The sequence below is a fragment of the Anas acuta genome, chromosome 9 (assembly GCF_963932015.1).
Source record: "Anas acuta chromosome 9, bAnaAcu1.1, whole genome shotgun sequence".
Classification (NCBI taxonomy): Eukaryota; Metazoa; Chordata; class Aves; order Anseriformes; family Anatidae; genus Anas; species Anas acuta.
The window spans coordinates 14,428,642-14,450,086 of NC_088987.1; the positions used below are offsets into that span (position 1 = coordinate 14,428,642).

The 21,445-nt window shown below is 48.9% G+C and overlaps 1 protein-coding gene across 2 annotated transcripts; it reads right to left on the reverse strand.

Moving 5' to 3' along the window:
* Nucleotides 1-4,001: 4,001 nt before the first annotated feature.
* BOK (BCL2 family apoptosis regulator BOK) lies at nucleotides 4,002-20,768 on the reverse strand. Of its 2 annotated transcripts, none has more exons than XM_068692018.1 (5): nucleotides 20,458-20,768; nucleotides 19,198-19,571; nucleotides 15,752-15,880; nucleotides 9,673-9,836; nucleotides 4,002-5,103 (listed from the first exon to the last, which is right to left on the reverse strand). In XM_068692018.1, the coding sequence occupies exons 2-5, from the start codon at nucleotides 19,418-19,420 to the stop codon at nucleotides 5,083-5,085; spliced, it is 537 nt and encodes a 178-aa protein (XP_068548119.1). In that variant the 5' UTR covers nucleotides 19,421-19,571; nucleotides 20,458-20,768; the 3' UTR covers nucleotides 4,002-5,082. The 2 variants fall into 2 exon arrangements, with proteins under 2 accessions (XP_068548119.1, XP_068548117.1); XM_068692016.1 differs by having other exon boundaries at nucleotides 4,002-5,107; nucleotides 20,458-20,767.
* Nucleotides 20,769-21,445: the final 677 nt, after the last annotated feature.

Consider the following 21,445-nt stretch of genomic DNA (forward strand, 5'->3'; position numbering starts at 1 on the left):
TTTCTTTTTCTTTTTTCTTTTTCTTTTTCTTTTTCTTTTTCTTTTTCTTTTTCTTTTTCTTTTTCTTTTTCTTTTTCTTTTTCTTTTTCTTTTTCTTTTTCTTTTTCTTTTTCTTTTTCTTTTTCTTTTTCTTTTTCTTTTTCTTTTTCTTTTTCTTTTTATTCTTTTCCTTTCTCTTTCTCTTCTTCTTCTTCTTCTTCTTCTTCTTCTTCTTCTTCTTCTTCTTCTTCTTCTTCTTCTCTCTCTTTTGCCTCTCTTTTCATTTTTTTTTAGAAGGGGAAAGTTTTTTTTTATATGACCTCAGCCAGACATCCACTGCATGTCGTGTGATTGACCCAGGAGCACTCTATTTCCCACAGCCTCTGGTTGAACGTGCAATTCACTTCCAGGTCCTGGATAGTGGTATAAAGTTCAACACAGCTCTGCTACGGGCTTATAATCCCAGTGGGTCAAGATGGTTGGAGTTGAAGAGGTTACAGGCTTTTCCGAGGAAGTATTTAAATTCCATCTGTCAAATCACTTGGATAGAAGAAATTCATAGACCCAGCCAGCAGTACATTAAATTCCTGTTTCCTTGTCTTCAGTTTAGTGATGTGTTTTGTTTTCATGCTGCTCTAAGAAAATAATTAAACCGTGGTGATTTATAGCTATGAAAAATGATAAAATCTAGACTGAAAAAACAACAACGGTGAAGAAATTCAAGAAGCCACATGTGGAAGAGAGACACGTGAAGAAAGCTCTTGTCAAGATCATCAGAACCTCTCAGTGGTCCGATCTTTCCAGAAAGCCCTCTAAGAGACTCAAGATGCTTCATTTTCAGTTTAATCGCACACAAAAGCCACTCTCAGACCTTGCATGTTAAAAGAAGAATAACAAAAAGGGAGGCAGAGCTTTTTCTCAAGATCTAAACAACAGGACTGAAAATGAGGAAGTTTGGTATTGCAATTTTCCAGGAAACCTTAACATTGCTCCCTGACTCTATTGTTTTGTACTTCAGTATATAATCCAGATGCAAGCCTGATAATTTAGGAGTTTCACAAATTGTTTTCTTTCCATTTACAAGAGAAAAGGCAGTGTGGGAACACGTGGCATCTACTGAGAGACTTGGAGACCACTTCGGTTTCTCTAGGTGCTTTGAAGAAGGGGAACTGACTACCAGGGTTTGACAAGGGAGCAGTGTAGGTGAGGCTGGGGGTGAACAATATCAGGTCTAGGACACGATAAGCATTTCTCAAATGCCTGTCTTTGAAACACCCAAGTGAAGGCAGCTTTTCTGCTCCCTACCTTTTTGATAAAGAAAGTATTTCCACTGAATGAATGTAGTTCAATTACCAAGAACCTGAAAACAGAGACGGCACAGAGAGGCAGGGATAATTCCTACTGGGACACGCTCTTCTGTGAACAAAGCAAAGCTCAGGTTCCTGCAGGCTCCTCTCTCTGACCTTGATGTTCCCTGCTGCAATAATGCACAGCCCACTCATTTGCAAAGTACTCTATATCCACTGAAATATTTAAGATGCCATTTCCCCCCTCCAACCCTTTCTTCCTCCTCCCGCTATTCCCCAGGCATCTCCCCTGCCTCTGTTGCAATAGCCCCAGCTCCCTGCTGTGCCTCAGCCTGTCTTGGGGTGACAGCAAAGCAAGAGGCAGAAGCTTCATGGGATTTTATGTGAGCTAAGGGACTGCTGGATAGCAGGGTGAAGGGTAGCCCCATTGCCACATTCCCCAGTTCTTTATCATCCAGCATCAGAAATATGGTTTTCTTTTTCTTTAGCAGCTACATAAATTAGACAGGCTCCCAGCACCTTCACCAACTGTATAAAAAGGAAAATGTTTTCTTGGGTGATAAACAGCCAACCCGGTGTCTCCCATCAGGTAGGACTGGCTGGAACAGAAGAAGGAAAAGTCATAGACCCATAGAGTTGTTGAGATTGTAAAGCACCTCTGGAAGTACTCTGAAATGCCTAAATATTACAACTAAAATTGAACACGGCATAAATACTTGACTGAGTCAGGCTCAGGATTGTTGCTTCCCAAATGCACAACAGCGTGTGCAGTTCTGCTCGCTGTTTATTTTGGTAGCAAGACTGGTGCCGATGTGGTTATTGCACAAGGAGTGAGAGGTTGGATGGGAACAGATGCAGACACACGACTGCAGCTCCAAAATCTCAGGCCAAGGTGGGAAGGCTGCTATGGCACGAGAGCCTCCAGCTCTAAGGCTGTCTCTCCAGCAGCACGCTGCGTGGGTTTTCCACAAGGAGAGCCCATGGGACAAGCAGGCTGAAAGCATCACCCCACTGTTACAGCTGCCTCAGCCTCTCCCCGAGCCCCTGTCTTGGCTGTCTCTTGTGCATTTGACTCTTAAAAAACACACACAAGTGATATAATCGTGAACCCTGCACCCACACTGCCTGAGGGGCGCTGTATTTTGGGTGCAGGTGAAGGGCTGAAACCTGCTCATGGAGATCTCCACCACGGGGATCTTCCCTGTAAGCAGTTTCCAGCCTGAATCTTTGCCTGTGTGTGCAACCCCCTTCCCACCCACACACATTCCTTTCTAGCAATGCTACTTTATTTGGCTTATCATTCTTATCTTTTTGTTACACTGACTTAATTGGTGCATTTAACCATTTATGGTCCTTAATAGTCTCCCTGATACCACTTACTTACACAAAAAGCAATCATAGCCTTAAGTATTACATTTCCAAACAGCATTTAAATTGAGAAAGGTCTTTACAGCTGTGGTGTCCAGCTGTGCTAGCCCCATCACTTCTCACACACCTCATCAAACACGAGGCATGGCAAGGCAAGCTGCATTTCACCAGCTGCTGAACTGTCCAAGTCATGACAGGGGTACCTCCAGATATCAAAAATCTCATCATTTTTCAGAAGTTTTTATATGACAACAAAGCCACATCCCCCCAATATGCTGTTTTTAGTGCATTTATTACAGCTCTGAGGGGATACTCTCCGTGCTGCTCAAATGGTGGTTAGCTGAGCTCACCATGTGCACTATATCCAGGTTGTTTGTACAGCCAGATCCATCAGGAATCTACAGGAGCAAATCCCAAGTGGGAGAGGTGCCAGCAAAACCCCTAGTGCCAACAGGATTATGTCAGCACGGAAGAGAAAAGTCCTTAGGCAGCTCGGTTTTATCTGGGGAACTGCTGCAAGCTTTACCCAGACAAAAATGCACCCACCTCAGGGTAACATTGGCTGTATCCATGCGAAGAACAACACCAGAAACCCCCCCAGATTTCAGTAGCATGGCCAAAGTGTGTCTAGGCAGCACCCAGCCTTGGTACAGCAAGGGGTTTCCCTGCATCAGGATTACTTTACTATTGAAAAAGTAGCAGTGAAGTGAGCTGGTAAAGCACTCTTCACTACGGGTGCAGTGAAACAGGCAAAGCTCCGTACTCGTGTTGTCAGGGGAGCAGCACACGTGCAAAAGGCTGGAGCAGTGAAAAGGCTAGAGCAGTAAAAAGAAACGTCTAGACCAGTAAAAGGCAGCACTGCGCAATGCCGTGAACACCCACACACCTCAGCTGGCAGCTCTGTTGGTCAGAGCACGGCACTGCTCGCAGGGATCCGTCCTGACAAGTAAATGCCTTGCTCATTCATAATTTCTGGAAGAAAATTGTGAATTACCTCCAAATGCAGGGCATGGGGAGGGAAATCTGGAAAAAAATAGATAAATAACAGCAAATACTCATATAATGCCCCGTGTTGTGCATGCAGAGCAGTGTTTTTCTGAGAGGCCGTGCTCCTGGGAGCAAGGCACCGAGCAGGGTGCTTCCCATGGCAGGAGATGTGACAGGGGAGCAACACGGGTTAAGTTCCAAGCAGGAACCAGGAGAGTTGTAGTTTTAACACATTAACACATTCTACTAGGGAAAAAAGCTGGAGTATTTTTAGCATGGTCTAAGTATTTGTCTCTGCACTGTTTTGGCCTTTTTTGGAATTTTTAACTCTGGAAACAAATACAATACCCTTTGCAATAGTGAAACACCACCTATTTTCTTTTATTTTTTTGACACAAAGAAGACTGCAATTTGTAATTCCGATGACATTAAATGAGAAACATATACCAGTTGCTTTTGACACAGCTTTCCCCCTTCGCAACATCAGGCAGCTCACTTACTCTTTCCGTAATTTCTGACCACATCCCCCAGCCTTTCCTACTCACACATTTAGCTTTGTCTTCATTATAAAATCCAAACCCAAGCCGTTGCTTGAAGGCATTGTCCCTCTCTCCCCTGTTTCAAACATTACACGTGAGCGCAGCAGGAGAGGTCAGGGCAAAACCCTTACCAATTCATCACATGCCCTCTGGTCCTGCCCCACACACAGCCACAAAACGCCATTTCCAAGGTGCGTCAGAGGGAGAAGCATCTCACAACAGACATTTGTTTCATCCCATGAAGAACCCGCTGCTGAATGATCCCCTGTGGCACACTGTGCCATGGGGAGAGCCCGACAAGCCAGAGGCAGGCTGGAAGGAGGAGGTGGCGTTCAAACATGAGTGCAACAACAAGAACTGACACCAGGCAAGTCCGAGCACCAAGAGGAGAATCTCATGCAGTGAGGGAGGGATGCTCCCCCTCTCTTATTTCTATTCCATTTCAAATATCAGCGCCTTCCTCCTCCCCTCTGCCTGGCACTAGCATATGCATGCAACACGGTCATAAGGAGCAGAGGTCTGACAGTGCCGCAGTCAGCGTGCCCAGGGACTGGCGATGCCCAGGGCGTACCCACGAGTCACCCAGGGAAATGAGGCTCTTGAAAGGATAAGGGTGAGAGAGGCTCCTGCGGCTGTCAGAAGGAGACTGTGGTCGGTCGGCTGCTGCCAGCTGAAGGGAGAGGAGAACAAGCCTTTTGTTTGTCCCGGATCTTCTCTTCCTCCTCTTCAGAGGCTGCCATTTCCACTGCTTCTGGAGTGGGGGAGGAGATGGGGCACGGGGCTGCTGCGGGCAGCTCGGGTTCATCTCTCAGGCAGCAGCACGAAGAAGATCGCCTTGAGGAAGTGCCCAAAGCTGCAAACAGCAGCCACGAGCCAGTGGGAGCGAAGGCTGGGGTCAGTATTCACAACACACTTCGTGATGTCTGCCTAAGGAAGAGGGAGCAGAGATCATCAGAGATGCCCAGAACTGTGTCAGCCACCATCAGACACTCCCACACCACCACGCTGCTTTGCACCACCTTGCCACGCTGTGAACAGCCACAGCCACTTGCCCTGACAACTTCTGTGCAGAGCAGGTTACTAGATCAGGCTCAAGAGCTCTGTGAAAGGCACTTCCCTCATCCTACATCAACAAGGCAAAGTGTCCGCTTGTCAGCCATGCCTGGGGAAAGAAATGCTACAGGTATATTGTCAAGCATTTTCCATTCTCAGTAATGAAATAAAATAAACTTTCCTCCCCTTTTCAAAAAAGATAGAAAGCCTTGGCAATAGCAGCACTCTCATCCTTTTCTGTAAAGCAAGATGCTTCCCGGAGGTTGTCCTGTTTAATATCAGCTCAAGTTGCTTGCACTTTTTCTCTTGCCTTAATGTTTTATTTGGAACTCATTCAAGTAAGCCAACCCGCAATTTGAATCTCAAGCAATGCAAGCTTTGTTTGTGGAAATGTGTCTGCTGGCAGAGATGCCTCCCCAACACATGGGCCAGATTTAAAGATCGTTTGGGCAGCTGGTTTCAAGTATTAACAGGAATGGAAGCTGGCCTGCAAGGAACAAAGAACAACAACCCAGCAAATCATGAAGACATGGTCTCGACTGGCATTGGGAGGAGAAGGTGTAAAATGATCTGGAGGGAAAAGTGAACAGGACAGAAATAGATAGAAAATCACATCCTTCCAACCCAACCCAACCCGTTCTGTGATTCTCTTATTCTACAATCAGAAAGCAGGCGGGGGACTGAAGGGACACTTCCCTGTATCCAGTTACTGAATGCAGCTGCATTGATTCCTCTGCCTTCTACAGACCCAAGCCTGCTGCCAGCAGCCTCACCAGCCATCCCCACAGTGCCGGTGGTTCCTCCCTCACAGGAAAGCCTGAGAGGCCGGCATGCTGCATCGCTACACTGCTGCTCTCCGGGGAGCGTTTGGAGACACCGAGGTCCCAAATACCTGACGAGCAGAGACTGCAGGAGGAACAAATACAGGCAGTCATGGACAGGACAAACAGGAGGACAGGAGGAAGCCGAATCAGGGCAAGGGGTGTTCCCAAAGGTGAACAACAAGGTGCAGAAATGCTGCTTCCTGCTGCTATAAAAGCACAGGCAAACATCGCAAGCAGCCGTGCCAGCACACAGCAGAAGATGCTGCAATGTAGCGCGAACGGTTACAGGTCTTTTACCTGTATCATGGTGGAAAGTAAAATGGGTCTGCCTAAACTTTTCAGTGACAGCTTAGCAAACTTGCCATGCTTTGCCTGAACGGATTCAGCCTGGATCAGGGACTGGAACGGTGTTAAATTTAAAACACAGCTGTGCCAAGCTGCCTCTTCCCTCAGAAAGACAGGTCCCTGTGCCTGCCTGAGCGTGCATCCAGATGTCAGCGCAGCCGATTGCTCCCCACGAACTGAACGGATCCTGGCTTTAGAGTTTCTGCAAAACCAGGTAGGCACAGCTGGTGGGTGACAGCCACCGGGATGGGAAAGTGCGTCCCCCTTGAAGCTGTGCCGTGCCTGCCAAAGGCAAGGACCTCACCCGGCTAGCCATGAGGAACTGCAGTCAGAGGCACTTACAAGCCCGTGTGCTGCTTGCTTAGATAAACAAAATAGCTCAGCTGTTTAACAATTGCCTCGGCTTATTGTGATCCAAATAAAGTACGCCAGATAAGGCACTGGAACTGGAAATTTCAAAGCTTTTTGATTAAATAGGTCTTTCAGTGAGGCACCGATAAGCTGTTGTAGTGACAGTTTGATCTTTGCCTGCTAATTATTCATTGAACAAAGTTTGAGTCTCAAGCTCAGAAAACATACATAGCAGCTGCTAAATCTTCCTGTTCTACACTAAAGCCACTGCCAAAGCTGCACACTCTCCCCAGGGAGAGGTGATACCTCCAGGGGTAAACGTTTCCTGTCTCTCCTAAGAAGTTTTGCGTTTGTTTTGTGTTGGGCTGTGGCAGGTGGAGGTTTTCTCCACCCTCCAAAACAGAATCACGAGGCTAGGGATTCCTGGAACGGAGGCGTGTGGGAAACTACTGCTGAGCGGGGACTTCCAAACACCTTCCCAAGGTCTCTGCAGTGGCTTTCCCAAAACAGCTCAGTGTGGTGGTTCCTCTTGGCATGCTTCCTGAGCTGATGTAAAAGAGGTAGGGGCCCTGTGCACAGGGGAAACATGGACCGCAGGCCAAGACAAACTAACAACCAGCTAGGTCAGGTGCCAAACGAAAGGGTCTCCAGTACACAGCTGTTTCGTCTGGCCCATTTGTGAACCAGGCTGGGCAATTTCACACCGCAGTGCCTAGATGAAGAGGAGGAACACTCAGGGAAACACAGCACATGATGGAAAAAGGATTTGGAGCCTTCCCCCGGGCTGAAGGAACCATGTGTTTCTAGAGGGAAAATATCTCCTTTCCGCAGCCCAAAGTTGTTGATAAGGCTGCAATCAGCACAGCCCAGCAGCTTTTACAGTCATTTTGTCCAAGCGGGGGCAGTGACATTGGCTTCCCTTTCCTAGAGCCAGAGCCTGAGAGCGAGCAGCATAGCTTCAAGGAAAATGTAATGGCCATGTGAAGAGGAATGATTGGCACAAGCAGCTAGCAGTGGACAGGGCTTATCTCTCCAGATGGCAAGAGGCAGCTCTGGTCAGGGGGTGGGTTTTGTGCCTTGTTTGCTATGCAACAAACTTTCCAAAAATATCCGTTTGGAACTATCAAAACACTTTGTTTAGAAGTCTAATAACGCAAAACAAAAATTAAAACAAGATGTTAACTCACAAGAACATGTACGGTTTACCAAAACAAAGAAACAAGTTAGCTGGAGACTAGGAGGAGACACATTCCTGTGCAACATTCCAATTTTAATGAAACTTTTTTTTTTTCCAAAGGAAAAAAATGTTTCAGAGAAAACATTTCAACCAGCCCCAGCAGGTACCCTGTTAAAGTAAGCCCCATCAATGATGTTGAGGCAGGGATTTCACATGCAGGAACAGTGATACTTGACGAATTGTTTTTTCAGGTTATCCTCTGCAGTATCTTAGCACAATTATGTGTGCAGATGCAAAATGAAACAAATCGGGGCATGCAAATCAATGGTTCCTTTTCAGCCCAACCAACCAGTTCCTCAGCCCAGCTGGCCCCAAAGAGACATAGCTTTAGAAAGGGCAGGGATGACTGAAGGTAGCAATGACCCTTAGGAAATGCAAGGGATCCACAATCAGAACACTGCCTACTTTTCCAGTTGCCCTCCAGCAGACAGGTGCCTTCATCCCTGCAGAAGCCAGGTCATGAGGATGACTATAGGCACGCTTGGGAACTCTCAGCACAGAGGAGCAATGCTCAGTTTGGAAAAAGATCCCCTCTCTGGGCCGGAGATGGGTGGGGAGCCTGCTCCTTTCCTGGCAGCTCAGGAATAAATGTCACCTCTCGGGAAGGAAGGACTGTGCCACTGCAGCTCAGCCTGGAAGGAGTGCATGCCTTGGGAACAAGACGTCTCCTGAGCTCTGTGGTGTCATATGGGAACATTTAACTCCAGACAGCATCTGCCAGGCAGTACCAAAGGGATTTTGGCTGTATCTTTCCAAGAAGTGTCTATATCCCTGCCAGACTGGCACAGAGACACAGAGAGAGACATACATCGCCCAGCTTCCAACCCTGACCCTAGCTGACCACTCGTCTCAGGCTTCTGGGGAGCTCACTAGAAAGGTGTCTGGCTATTCCACAGCACCTAAATAAAGCTCTTACTTTAACCAGTGCTCCACTGCAGCGCATTTTATTTCCCATGGGGTACAGAGAGAGCCAAAGAAATCAGATGGGTATAGCCAACTGGTGCTTGTACCATGCTCCAACACAACACTGTGCCACAACCACAGTTTCAGGGCAGGCCAGTGAAAGCCAAGAGCCCTCCCAGCCCTATCAATAAGTGTTAGCAGTGCCCTTCAAAGCATAAGTGCCCTACAGCTTGAGCTGCATCAGAAGTTACTCACAGAGCACCACCAGGTCAGGGATGGCACGAACTACCAGGTTTTAATAACCCTCTAAATTTCCTCATGGTGGCAAGTTACATTACTATATAATCTCTGATTTGGGGAACTGTGGGGCAGGTGGAATGGGAAATAAGCTGGCAGGCCTCTTTTATTCAGTTTCAAGAAAACAGCTGCCCAAGAGGATGGCTCCTATTTGCAGTCTCCAACTACAACTGGCTGACAGCTCCAGACAGGTTCGAGACAGGAACAGAACCGCAGTGGGTTGGGATTGAATTAGTCCAGCACAGACATGCAGGAGGCTGAGGACCAGAACAGCGGGTGCTGTCACAGACAGGACCAGGAGGCAGTGACAGAGCTCTATGGAGCCTAGCACAGGTGTAGGACAGTGGTGGCCACGGGGCAGTGGCAGAATCTCACTCAATGTTTTTCTGCATAAAGCTGCAGCAAGGGCGCACTCACTTCCTTTAACTGGGGTATTTCCTGGTGTGCATGTGTGGAAGCAAAGACCATACAGCCTCTCTTACCCAGCCTCCTCGCCTTTTCAGCCAGGTCACCAAGGTCTTGCGGACGAACTCTCCCAGGCAGTCGACGATGGTGTGCACCATGGCTGGCTGTGCGTGCCGCACGCAGTCCACTGCCAGCCCCGCTGCCACTGCGTAGAGAGACACCACCTTGCCCCATGTTATGCCTAGGAAAAGAAGAGAGGTCATTCAGCTGCACACATGCACACACCTTTTGGAGCACGCCACTTTCTAGCTCAGAAGAGCCTGTTCCAATGTGACAGGAAAAGCATGTAAGAGATGAGCATCCACACAGTCAGTTGTACTCTGATACAAGAACAAAAGCGGAGGCAAAGCTACAGATATGAGGAGGTTAGGATGCTCACTCTCTCAGCCTTCACCAACAACTTCAAGAGTTTGGGTGCCCTGCCTGGAATATTTAACACTGCATATCCCATCCCACTGAGAGCGGTGCAGGGGTGGGAGTGTCTGTCAGTCACCTAATTTCCCCTAAAGCAGAGCCTCCGTGGAGGTTGCCCCAGCAGCAGCCATCTTCCTGTTGATGCTGAAGAAACGTGCTCTAGCCCAGCTCTGGGCACCAGCCAGCCTCCCCGGGGCTCCCCTGCAGTTTTCCAGCACCGCTGGGTATAATCCTCCGTGCTCACACACTGCAGCCAGCAGTCCCTGATCAGACTCTTGTCAGGACCAGTGACCTGGAAATGCAACCCTTTTGCATGCGTGGAGAACTACCACTACCACGTGGGTTTCCTTTGGCTCTGCTGGGAAGTTTACTACCCCTCTTAATTTATGATCTGGAATACAGTATTTGACAAGCATTTTGGGAAGTATTTTACAGTGAGAGATCCCTGCGGAGCCTTTCCAAGGTCTGTCCCAAATGTAGACAGAGGCCAGGTGAAGTTTTAGTTGTTTAAAGAAAACACTAAATCATTCTTGCGAGGTTGCAACAAGAAAGAAAACAGGTATGAGGGAGGAAAGGCAGATGGTTGTTTAGCCACTAGATCTAGACACCAGAAGGGGTTAAACACATGATATAGAAACTGGATGTGCTCAGCAATCTATCAGCTAAGAAAGCCTTGAATATAATTTAAATTTAAAAAACCCTTCCTCTTTCCTTTATTGCTGTCCCAGACCCCCAGGCATCCCGAATATCTCTCCAGGATGGGGCCTGAAAGTCCTGGTGTTTGCTCACACTGCAGCAGAGCACATCTCTTTAACATATGTGCAGGTGTGAGAGCATTTCTGGGGTTCTTCCTCTTGATGCGTCAAAAGTGACACTCACACTAACACTTTTAGGAATTACTTTTTTATTAGTAAAAATGTGCAAAACTTTACAGAGAAACTATTCAAACATCAGCCATAGGAGTGGCTTGTTAGACTGGAGACAATCCATTCACTGTTCCAAAAAAAAAAAAAAGCCATTTTTTTACTCATGACTGATGCAAGATCAAAATCTCCAGCAGATCCTTTTGCAAGGCACTGTAACAACAGTAACCCCGCAGTAGATCAGTCTGCTGTGATCCTCTGTCCTTCACCAGCACTATCCGCAGGATCAGAGGAAGTTATTAATGTAGCTAAATTGGCTGTTATTTGCATTCTGATGTTATTTTCTGAGTCGGCTCTGCAGGTCCCCTCCCCAGAGCTGTCACTCAGGAAGTTCACTGCCTGTGTGGTATTCACACTATTTATCTCTCTTTCTCACATTGTGTGTCACCATGACAGCCAGCAAAACAAGCCAGGAAGAGGCTATAAAACCACATGAGAAAACATCAGGCTGAAGGTTTCTCCTAGCAAGGCAGAGGCTGTCCTGAGGTAGGCCAGTACCTCTCCACCCAAAGAGGCTTTAGGAGGTTACCTGTCACCATCCATGACCTCCCGGACCAGCATCTCAGCTGGCTTATAACCAATTCTGTGTCAGCCTCTTACTGCCATCCTGTGTCCCCTTCAGCTCCTTTGTTCTCTGTCACGGTTGCTGTAGGGTGATGAATTCTTGGATTCTTGACATTTCTGGTGTAGGGTGACCAATTCTTGGATTCTTGATATTTCTCAACAAGGGCCTGCATGAGGTGACCCCCCCTCAGCACACGGATGGAGCACCCGCTCCTCTCACACAGAGGCACCCCCTGCCTCAGGAGGGCTCCAGCAGCCTGCAGCCCCGCAGCAGGCCCCGACCTGTGCTCCCGCAGGACTCCAGCTTCATCTGCTCTTCTCTCGAGGAATGCCTTGTCGGTGGCACCGTATATCTGGCCACTGCCTGAGCAAGGAGTGTTGCCTTGCTCCAAATTCCTCAGAAGGCCTGGCTGCCATCCACAGGGGCTGCTTGTCCCCAGGTGCTGCTGAGGGACAAGCGACTCACAGCTCCCTGTTGTGTGTGAGAGAGTGGAAAAGCAGTCCTGAACGCAGGTATTAAAACAGAGATCACCCTAAAACTTCTGTCCACAGAGGTGGAACAAAAGGATGCAGAACATGTGAAAAGCTGCTTAGAAGGAATCTTTAAAAATAAGAAATACAAGTCGCAGACTCAAGGCCAGCCGTGGAGCTGGAGGCATGTAAACACTGGCGAGCCCAGGGGAAAATGAATTAGCAGGAAAGAACTGCTCTTGAAACTGTTCCCACTGCATATCAGCTTGTCTGCCCCAGGGGGAGCACGAAGAGCCATGAGACACGACTGTGCAGTCTCCAAGCACCATGCTATCCAAGGTTACCCAAATAAATTTCCCTTTGCTCCACTCAGCATCAAAGTCTAACTTGCAAATCAGGCCTAAGAGTAATATGATCAAGTGCTACATTTCAACAGCTGGGAGAATATGGTCAGACACAATACACTTCCCTCTGGTGAAGAGAACGATGCCAAGAGGAATGTGCACAAGGCAGGAAGCTCATCTCATAAAGCCTAAGTGATGTGGCAGCCGTGAGATGCTGCAGGGGAAAGTGTTTTCTCATGACAACCCGTTAACTACACATCCCTGCTCCTCGTCGTACAGGGTTCACTTCAGCCAAAGCACTCTTGAGTGAAAACTTACCAGCACCCACATAAAATCAGGACAAGACCTCTTTTAGAGAGCCCTCATGCCTAGCAGTGCTTACTGACTGGGAAACTGTTTCCTTTAGGAAAGGAAAATGCATCTCCCTTTTCTTCTTCTGTCCTTCCACCAAGTGACCCCTTCCTTCAGGGATTTATTTAAACAGTTATTGTAAATGCCAGCTCAGCCAGGCCCCAGTCCAAAACCTGTTAAAGTCAGTGGAAAATCTCCTGCTGGCTCCAGAGCGGCTTTGGACCACCCAGCAGAACCAGCTGTACTGTCCCTGAAGATGAGTGAGGCTCTGAGTGTGCTCAGAGGGGATTAACTCGTGAACTGATGCTACTGCAGATCCCTCCACATCCAAAACAGGTCAGGGCTCTGTCGTGCCAGGCTCTGCACAGGCAGGCTCTCCTTGACTAGGATAACTAACAGCTTGTTAGAAACAGGGAAGGAAAATACAGCTTGAACGGTACCATGCTGTGTGACCTGCTTACTTTCTGCCTATAGTCTCAGCTGTTAATCTTGCTGTAATTGGGATTTGAGCTGTCCATGCTACACCAGAGGAAAGGCAAACTTGAGATCAGTGGAACAGACAATGCTGTAAAGTTGACTACAGCACAAGCACCCATGCAGAGGCATCAACCAGGGAGCCAAATGCCCTCAGTCTTCCCTTCTTGAGATGTCCACCCAGAGCTTCTACTTTGTCCAGATGCGTAGACAGTGGGGATAGCACATAAGCACTGACAGAGGTACAGTGTGAAGATCTGAAACCTCTCCAGCAAGACAGGGTTAAAATCCCCAACTCCCTTGCTGCATAGGCATTGCATGCCACTAATGGGGCTCTCCAGACTGTCTAGGCCTGGCAGTGTCAGACTGTGGCTGTTTTCTTAATAAAGTGGACAGTGAAAAACAGGGTCAGATGCTTTAGCCATTGGTAATTGGCTTGAAAATTCAGACTGTATTTGAGCTCTCTGGTTTCCTTTGCTTGGTAAGAGCCTCTTTCCTCTGAACTATGAAAAAAAAAAAAAAGGAATGAATGTCTGGCTGCCACAGCCAACTCTGATTTGCTGGATTTAGCATTAAATGTTGAGTCTTGAGACTGCAACTAGGACTCAAGAATGTTAAAATCAGCAAACTATTCCCGCTCTGCCACCCAGCAGCAAGAGAACTTACAATAATTAATTGATACAAGTGATTGAACACAGAACCCCTGCTTCATAGTCACAAGTTTTCTTGCTAGTTGGTATGAGGCAGATATGGGAAAGACGAGAAAACAGATGACACAGAGCACCAGGGAGGTTTGAATCCATTTCCTGCGCAGCCAGCCATCTGCCAGCAATTTATGCAGAACGGTGTCCCCAGACGAGGGGCAGCACTGGCTGCAGAGCTTTAGTCTTCGTGTCTAAAATGCTCCCAAAGTCTCTGGTATTTCCAGCCTCAAAGGGCTGAGTCTGGATCCCATTCTCACCATCCTGAAAACCCCATGGTTAAAGCCAAGAGTTAAAATTTCTAGCTTTACTTTCAACAAAAAACATTTTACACCGCCCAAAATTTTCACCCAACTCCTGAGCTGGGAACTTGAAGAGCGAAAAACGCAGCTCTCGATGTGTCTGTCAAAACACACTGGCAAGGGCACGGCTCCCAGAAGCCAGCAGGGATTTCTCCCCAGCGTCATGTTTATGCAGCACAGCAGCACACACAGTCTGCACCACCTGTACCCATTCAGCTTTCTGGCTTAATTCCCTCTGTCACTTGGGCTGATGCAGTCAGCTATACTCATCTAAGAAGATAAACTGCTTACCTGCACTGCAAACACCCAAGCCTGCAAACCTGACCTCTGTTTTTTCTGTAAGCCTTGTTGTAATTAAAGCTCAGCTCTGAAAGGACAAGACAGGGCAGCTGTACTTTGAGCACAGCCACACTCAGACATTCCTGCTGTGTTTGCCTGGCTCTTGCTTTCTGAGCCCACACTGCCTACCAGGCCAGGCTAGTGCAAAGGCAGCCTGCATTCCAGGAAGGCTCTGAAAGGACACTGAGGGCTATGCTAACTACAAAATCCAAATCTATCCACTTCTCATGACACAGTTTCTATTTCCCTGGTCCAGGGAGTAAATCTGCCTTGCTACACCTGACAGGAGCCCGGCTTTAGCATTCCCTCTCAGACCTCTGTTGCCATCTGTTGCTGTTCCGGAGAGGATCTGCGCTCTGCATCACAACACACTTCAGATCTGAAGTCCAGGATGTCAGCACAGGGCTTCCCCGGTGTGTCAGTAGCTCCTGCGCAGTTTATGCATCTAAAAATGTGTAGCTGACTGTGAAGATAAAAAGGTTTTGAGCATGGAAGCCTGCTTGGAAGCACAGCAGAAACTGTTTTCAGGGGAGGTGAAGGCTCCCTCGCAGGAACACAGCACTGAGTGGAGTTTTGCTTTTGTCAGTAACCTCCAGGAGCAAACAGAAGCAGAACACTCACACCTAGGCAATGGGGAAGCTCAGACAACCTGCTTGTGGGGAACAGCTAGCCACGAGGACCAAGGTCCCGTCTCTGGCTCTGAGGAAGGAGAAGCAACAACTGAAAGCAGCAGGCTCCATTGCAGCTCTGGCTATTGCTGAGGGAAAGAAAGCCAGGAAGAGGGGAACTCCCTTGTGATGAGCTGGTTCTGGCTCTAACAGCAGCAGCATGAGCTGGAACAAGGGAGACTCCCATGTAATGAATCTTCTCTGGCTGCCAGTGGTGAGCGAAGCAGCTTGGAATGAGTGACATCCCTGTGCAATGAGGTAACACCACCTCCTCAGGAGGAAGGGCAGGAGATGGCTTCTCAAATGAATGAGAACCTGCCAGAAGGATGTACAAAATAGGGCATTTCCCTGCCAGAACAACAGAGCACGGAGGAGCCCTCATTAAATCATTACAGCAGGGCAGGCGGCCAAACTGCCCGCAGCTCTTTCAGAAAGCAGGCCCCACCTTGCAGGCCATCCCAGAAACATGCCTTCTCCGAGAGAGGCAGCCCCATGCCGTCCCTTTCTGCCCCGGCCCTGTCTGTGTGTCCGTCTGTGCGCGGTACCTGCAGTGAAAATCTGCGCGGCCACAGCCAGGAAGGCGTCCGTCACCACCGTCTCCGAGTGCAGCGAGATGTTCAGCTGGCGGGCGATGTTCCGGTAGACGTTGGGGCGAATGTATTCCAGCTCATCTCCTGGAAGCAAGCAGGCAGGAGTCAACGCACAGGGCACTAGGTCCATGCCAGAATGACTGCTGAGGTCATCTCTCGTGTCCCCCTGGCCCCAGCTCCACCTTGCTTTAAACAGGCAGCAGAGTTCTTAGGGTGATTTAGAGGCAACCCCCTGCATCTCCTCCCTTCTTCCCTAATGCCCTTTATGCCTGGGACATCCAAAGGGAGTGGTACCAGTGGCGTGGCTGCAGCCATCCCTGATACAAATGGTGTTCCCATGCTGGCTGCCAAAGTCAGAACCCAGCGAGTGCCTGCCTTCACCCTGGTACAGGAGACAGGCCTGAGAGAAACAAAGCCATCCCCATTTTTTTATCAGAAGTGAGAAGGAGGCATGTCCACCTGCGTAAGCTTTTCAGAGATACGCCCTTTCTCAGCCTGCACAAAAACGCCTTATGATGAGAGTGACTCAAGAATGCTGGAGGCTGATGAGAGCCAAGAATCCACCCAGAGCCACACAACGTGAAGTGAGCAAAGAGAAGCCCAGCTCAGCTCCTTTGTGCTACCACAGGCAGAGAGCATCGACCCGGAGTTCCTTCTCTCCTCCAAAGGGATCCTTTGCCTGCCTGGCTCCTCAGCAGCAAGGTTCTTTACACAGACAGAGGATGTGCTTTCAGCTCCAGGTTGTTTTTTCCCCGAGATGGGAAATAGTTGAAGGTGTTACCTCTCAAGGCTATTTAACAAGGATGGCCAAGATGCTGTGGGAGCATTACATGACGCAAACACTGCAGGGGACTGAGGCTCTGTGTGTGTGTAGGTTCCTATTTGGTGATCTAGATCGAAAACGATGCCCCTCGTCCTTCTGCATGGGCATGCCCAGGGGAAGAGGAGAGCTGTCACAGCCCCCTGCCATTCCCCTGCAGCACCCAGGTGGCCTGTCCCAGCCACAGGGCAGCCGGTCCCCCTGAAAATGTCACTACGTGGGAGCTGAAAAGGAAAGACATCACCACCGCCAGGAGCTTGCTACAGAGGCATTAGCTGCTCAGCCTGAATTCATTGAACCGGTCACTGGCACTCAGCCCAGCATGGGCAAAGCCCGGCTTTGGAGAAGTCCACAAAGGAACTGTGCCGGCCCTTTGTGCCCATGGGATTGTTGCACACAATCTGATTGCGAGAGGAAACCCTGCACATGCGTGGCCAGCCCTGATAAGACAAACCATTCGACAGCTGTTCTCACCCCAAAGGGAGCTCGCAGGCTTCCCTGTGGCTGCAAGAAGCCTTGCCCTGAGCCCAGCGGGGCGGATGGGGAGCGGGACAGGCTGGGATCAGCACATGGTAGCCTGCCACTGGGAGAGCTTTTAACAAGCAGAGACTGGAGGACTGAGATGAGATCAGGGCCCCCTTTGGTTGGAAGCACACAGCCCGGCCCCACAGCGATACACAGAGCAGCAGGGGAAGGAAAATGTGCGGCAAAGAAGTCCCAGGATCACTGCTGGCATCCTTCGGGGGCTGTTAACTGACTGGCTGCACAATTTGTGACATTCAGAGCAATTTCTGTGCTCCTCCTCTTTCTTGCAGCAATCTTGGAAGGGCAAGCAGGGCAGCAGCAGCAGTTTCCACAGGCAGGAGCTCAGTTCAGAGGAGAAAAGGCACTTGTCTGGGTTTTGCCCACAGGAGAGGAGTTCAGATAAACCAGACCTATGCCACGTATGGCCGGTGGCTCTGAGGTGTCTCATTTGGCCATACCATCAGGTTTTACCACACATGATCAGTTAATTGCACTGGCCAGTTGCTAAGCCGCACTGAGCTGATGCTGCCCAAGACTTTGCAGCTGCACAGCCTGTGGCCAGCAACTCTGTTGGCCCACCAGCCAGCTCACCGGGCCTTGCTGCCTTGCCATGTACAAGAGGAGTAGGAAATCCCTTGAGTTCTCATCTCCACAGGCTTCTCAGTGCTAGCACAAAGCAAAAACGGCTCTGTCCAGTAAGCAGCCGCAGCCTACAGCGCCTGGTAGGAGCCAGGTGCCTCATGGCCTTGCCCTGGGGATGGCCACAAAGGGAAAAGGAAGGGACAGCCATGTGGCAGGTGGTGTTTCTGAACAAACAGGGTGGAAGCTACTTGTTATCCGAACAAGAAGGACTGTTCCCCTTCTCATTGCATGGGTACCATGGCTCTCCACAAACAGATTTGCTCAGAGAAGGCGCCAAGTTCCCGGGACCATCAGCCAAATCTTTCCATCTGGACATGAATAAGTAACAGGAGAGTCACCCAGGAGACGCCTTCGGATCCAGTCTGCCACCTGCTTGCCCTTTAGCGTGCTCCTGGCCACCCACAGACCTGCCTGAAAGCAGCTCCCAGCCCAGGCAAAGAACTGGGGGGACAAAAGGGCCACCAGACTGACAGAAAAACATACACACAAACAAAAATAGATTAGTCAGCACAGGAGAGGAAAAATTGTAAAAGAATAGTAATAAAAAGGCCACACAGAAGAAGAACAGCTATGCCTTAAAAAGAAATTTGGGATAACATCAAACAGAAGCGGAAAGAAAGAGGAGAAAGTGGAGGAACCAGTCTGGTCCTGAGTTGGTTAGGCCCACTTAAAGGTTGCTTCACCAGACTTATTTGAACTTTGGTGTAATTAAATCAGATGCAAATGCTAGTGGTAGCTTCCAAGCCAGATGTGAAGTGATATTCCAGCCTGCAGGCAAAGAGGGATGTTGGAAGCCACCTCCAAGAAGCAGAGTGCTGGGTCTTGCTGAAGGAGGAGGGTAAACAGCAGCAAATGAAACATGCCGTCAACGCGCTGTCACTGGAAAGCAGCTTTTGTAAAATCTCCAGTGCACGCAGTCTAAGCAATTACCCCCAAATTAAACAGCCCTGCAGTTAGGTGAGCTGCTGCTGAAGCCCAGGTGTGGAGCCACCAGTGCTCTACCAGACGCCAGGCTGGGTTGCGTCAAGGCAGCCAAGTCACCAGGGCCTGGAGAAAACACCGCAAGACCTGTTTAAAATGCAAAGCTGACAAAAACTACTGAAAGAACTAAAACTCTTACACAGCTACTGTCTTGTGCAGATAAAATTGGTTTGTTGTTGGGTTTTGTTGGACTGCAGCATACTTTTTAGCTGTCGCAAGTCCTCCCTCCGAAAATGCAGCTCTGCAGAACCAGGGTGCAGAGCGATGCCCCAAGGAACTAAGGAAATAAATGCACAACAGAACAAAAGCCTCTGTATCATCACACAGAGAGCCTCTTGGCACTCATCAGTCCCAGAAACCACAGGCCCCTTCTTAGTCTGGTCTGAACTGCTCCACGCAGGACTCACTTCGCACCCGTGCCCGCGGGACTTACCCAGCCGCAGCAGGATGGTGGACACCTCGGCCAGCTTCCCGCCAGGCACCGGCGCATTGCACTCGGGTTTGCTCCAGCTGACACCTGCTCGAACCAGCCTCGAATTTATGTAGTCTCTGCAGAGAGCCTTAGCTTGGGACACAAGCTCCTTGTCAGTGGGAGACCTGTCGAACACCTCCATCACCTCTGCAGCGAAGACTGAGGATCGGCGAAGCACTTCCATCCTCCGCTGCTGCGCCCACGCCTCTGCATGCACTCGCTGGGAGGCTGACCCGATGCCTCAGGGTCTGCAGGAGCTGCGTGGCAATGCACAGCTCTCCCGATCCGTCACAGCTTCCAGCAGCTATTCTCAAAAAGCCGGTCTTTCATTTTACCTGCCGAATAAGAGCATCCGTAAGTCCTCTAGGCACACAAAGATGCAAGTCAGAAGCCCAAGTACTATACTGTACAGCTAAGCTAAGGTCAGTAGTATCTCACTTTGAAAAGATCTGTCTCAGTGAATCTCACAGGCAAGTGCCCAAGTCTTCTTCTTTCAGCTACTCTGACTCCCACTGGCAGCGTGGCCCGCAGAGGAGCTGCAGTTGTGCACCACCTGTGTGTTTTCTCTTTTCCCTTTCCAATTCAGGAGCCCTAGAATCACACTTCAGAGAGACGGGATGGTCAGGACATGGAAACAATTCACAGAATGTATAGACAACCTCAGCTTGTTTCAATTAAACTGGAAAAAAAAAAAATGAATCCTGAATACCAGCTACAGTAACCTCAACCAGATGCAGACAGGAATTCCAGCTCAGTAGGTCCTGGATGTTTCTGAAGAAATGGCCCTAATGAATTGCAGGAACACGGGTACGGGAACATTTCAAAGGTCTTACTAGTCCTTAACTCCAACAGAAGACCAGGTCTTTATCACAGTCAGTTTTTGATTCTGCAGCTTTTCTTTCTTTTTCTATTTTTTTAAAGGAACATACATATTGCTACTCAAAATACTTTAGAAACAGCAGAGAGAGCGAAACAGAAAGCAAATTCCAAAGAAAGTTTCCAAGTGTGAATGCCTAAAGAGAAAAATTTTAATTTTTTTCAGTCACCTGAATTCATCTGTTGATTTTTTAACCCAGTGCAGCTTTTGAAATCAGTCAGACCAAAGCCTTTATTCAGATATTTTAAATCCCCAGTTTTAGACAACAGCGTGCCTTAATGAATTTCCAGCTAAACAAAGCCCACTCCTTTTGTCCTTCTCCACAACAACAAAAATGCATTTACCTCTCACGTGCCGCCTTTTCCCCTTCAGTGATTGCTTTTGGGGTTTGGATCCGTGCTTGCTGGTTGGATGGGGACCACAGAGCCCCAGACGATGCTCCGAGGCCACTGTCACAGCGCCGTGCCACCAGGCAGGCAGTGCCACTCAGCCTCCCGGGGCTCCGAGGCCACTGTCACAGTGCGGTGGCACCAGGCGGGCAGTGCCACCCAGCCTCGCACCCTCCTGCACCCGGGAGCCCTGGGGCTTGCCCTGCTGCTTTTAAGGGACCCAGAGGCAGAGGAAAGCTGCTGGCTTTAGCCTTGTAAGGAAGATGAAATAACCAGGAGGTGGGGTTGCTGAACACGCTTTCTCCTCCCCTCGCTTCCCTCTTAAGGAGGTTCGCTGGCAGCCTTGGATGTTCTGCTGAGATGCGAAGACAAGACACCAGAGTCGGTGTTTTGGCCAGCCACTGGTGGGTCCAAAACACTGGAGGTGAACAGAGAGCTACGACGTGGGGCTATACAAGTGATGCTTACGTTCCCCAGAGCCAGGAGCAGCCAGGTTAAACAAAATCGAAGCGACTTTGCAGGTGGAAAATAGTTTGTCAGGACTGAAATGCTTTGCAGGAACGTGCCCATTTCATTTCATTGTGTTAAAAAATCTAACATACAAAGTTTAAGGAAAATATTCCAATTCGTTCCAACATATTCTGAAGTTACTCTCAACGTCAGCTTCTTGTTGCATGACCATTGTATTAATGCCACGATTCTCAGCTTTGTTCCTCTGGGCGTGTGATACCGTTTCACCTCAATAAACCATGTACAAATGTTGGCTTTTTTTTTTTTTTTTTTTTTTTTTTTTCTGCCAGTTTGGAACAAAGGAGGTTTCAGAAACAGAAGTTTCCTGCAGAAAAATAGGTTCTACCAGCCCAAACACAAACGTTCCCCAAGAAATACAAAGCTGTGGGCTGATAACTGAGAACATGGCGTGTTCACAACGCTTCCTTCCCAG

Excerpts from the sequence above, each read along its gene's own strand:
- BOK (XM_068692016.1), bottom strand. The coding sequence starts at position 19,420 with ATGGAAGTGCTTCGCCGATCCTCAGTCTTCGCTGCAGAGGTGATGGAG. Across the intron at positions 15,881-19,197 it reads CACCATCCTGCTGCGGCTGG|GAGATGAGCTGGAATACATT; the intron begins GTAAGTCCCGCG and ends GCTTGCTTCCAG. Across the intron at positions 9,837-15,751 it reads CGCGCAGATTTTCACTGCAG|GCATAACATGGGGCAAGGTG; the intron begins GTACCGCGCACA and ends TTCTTTTCCTAG.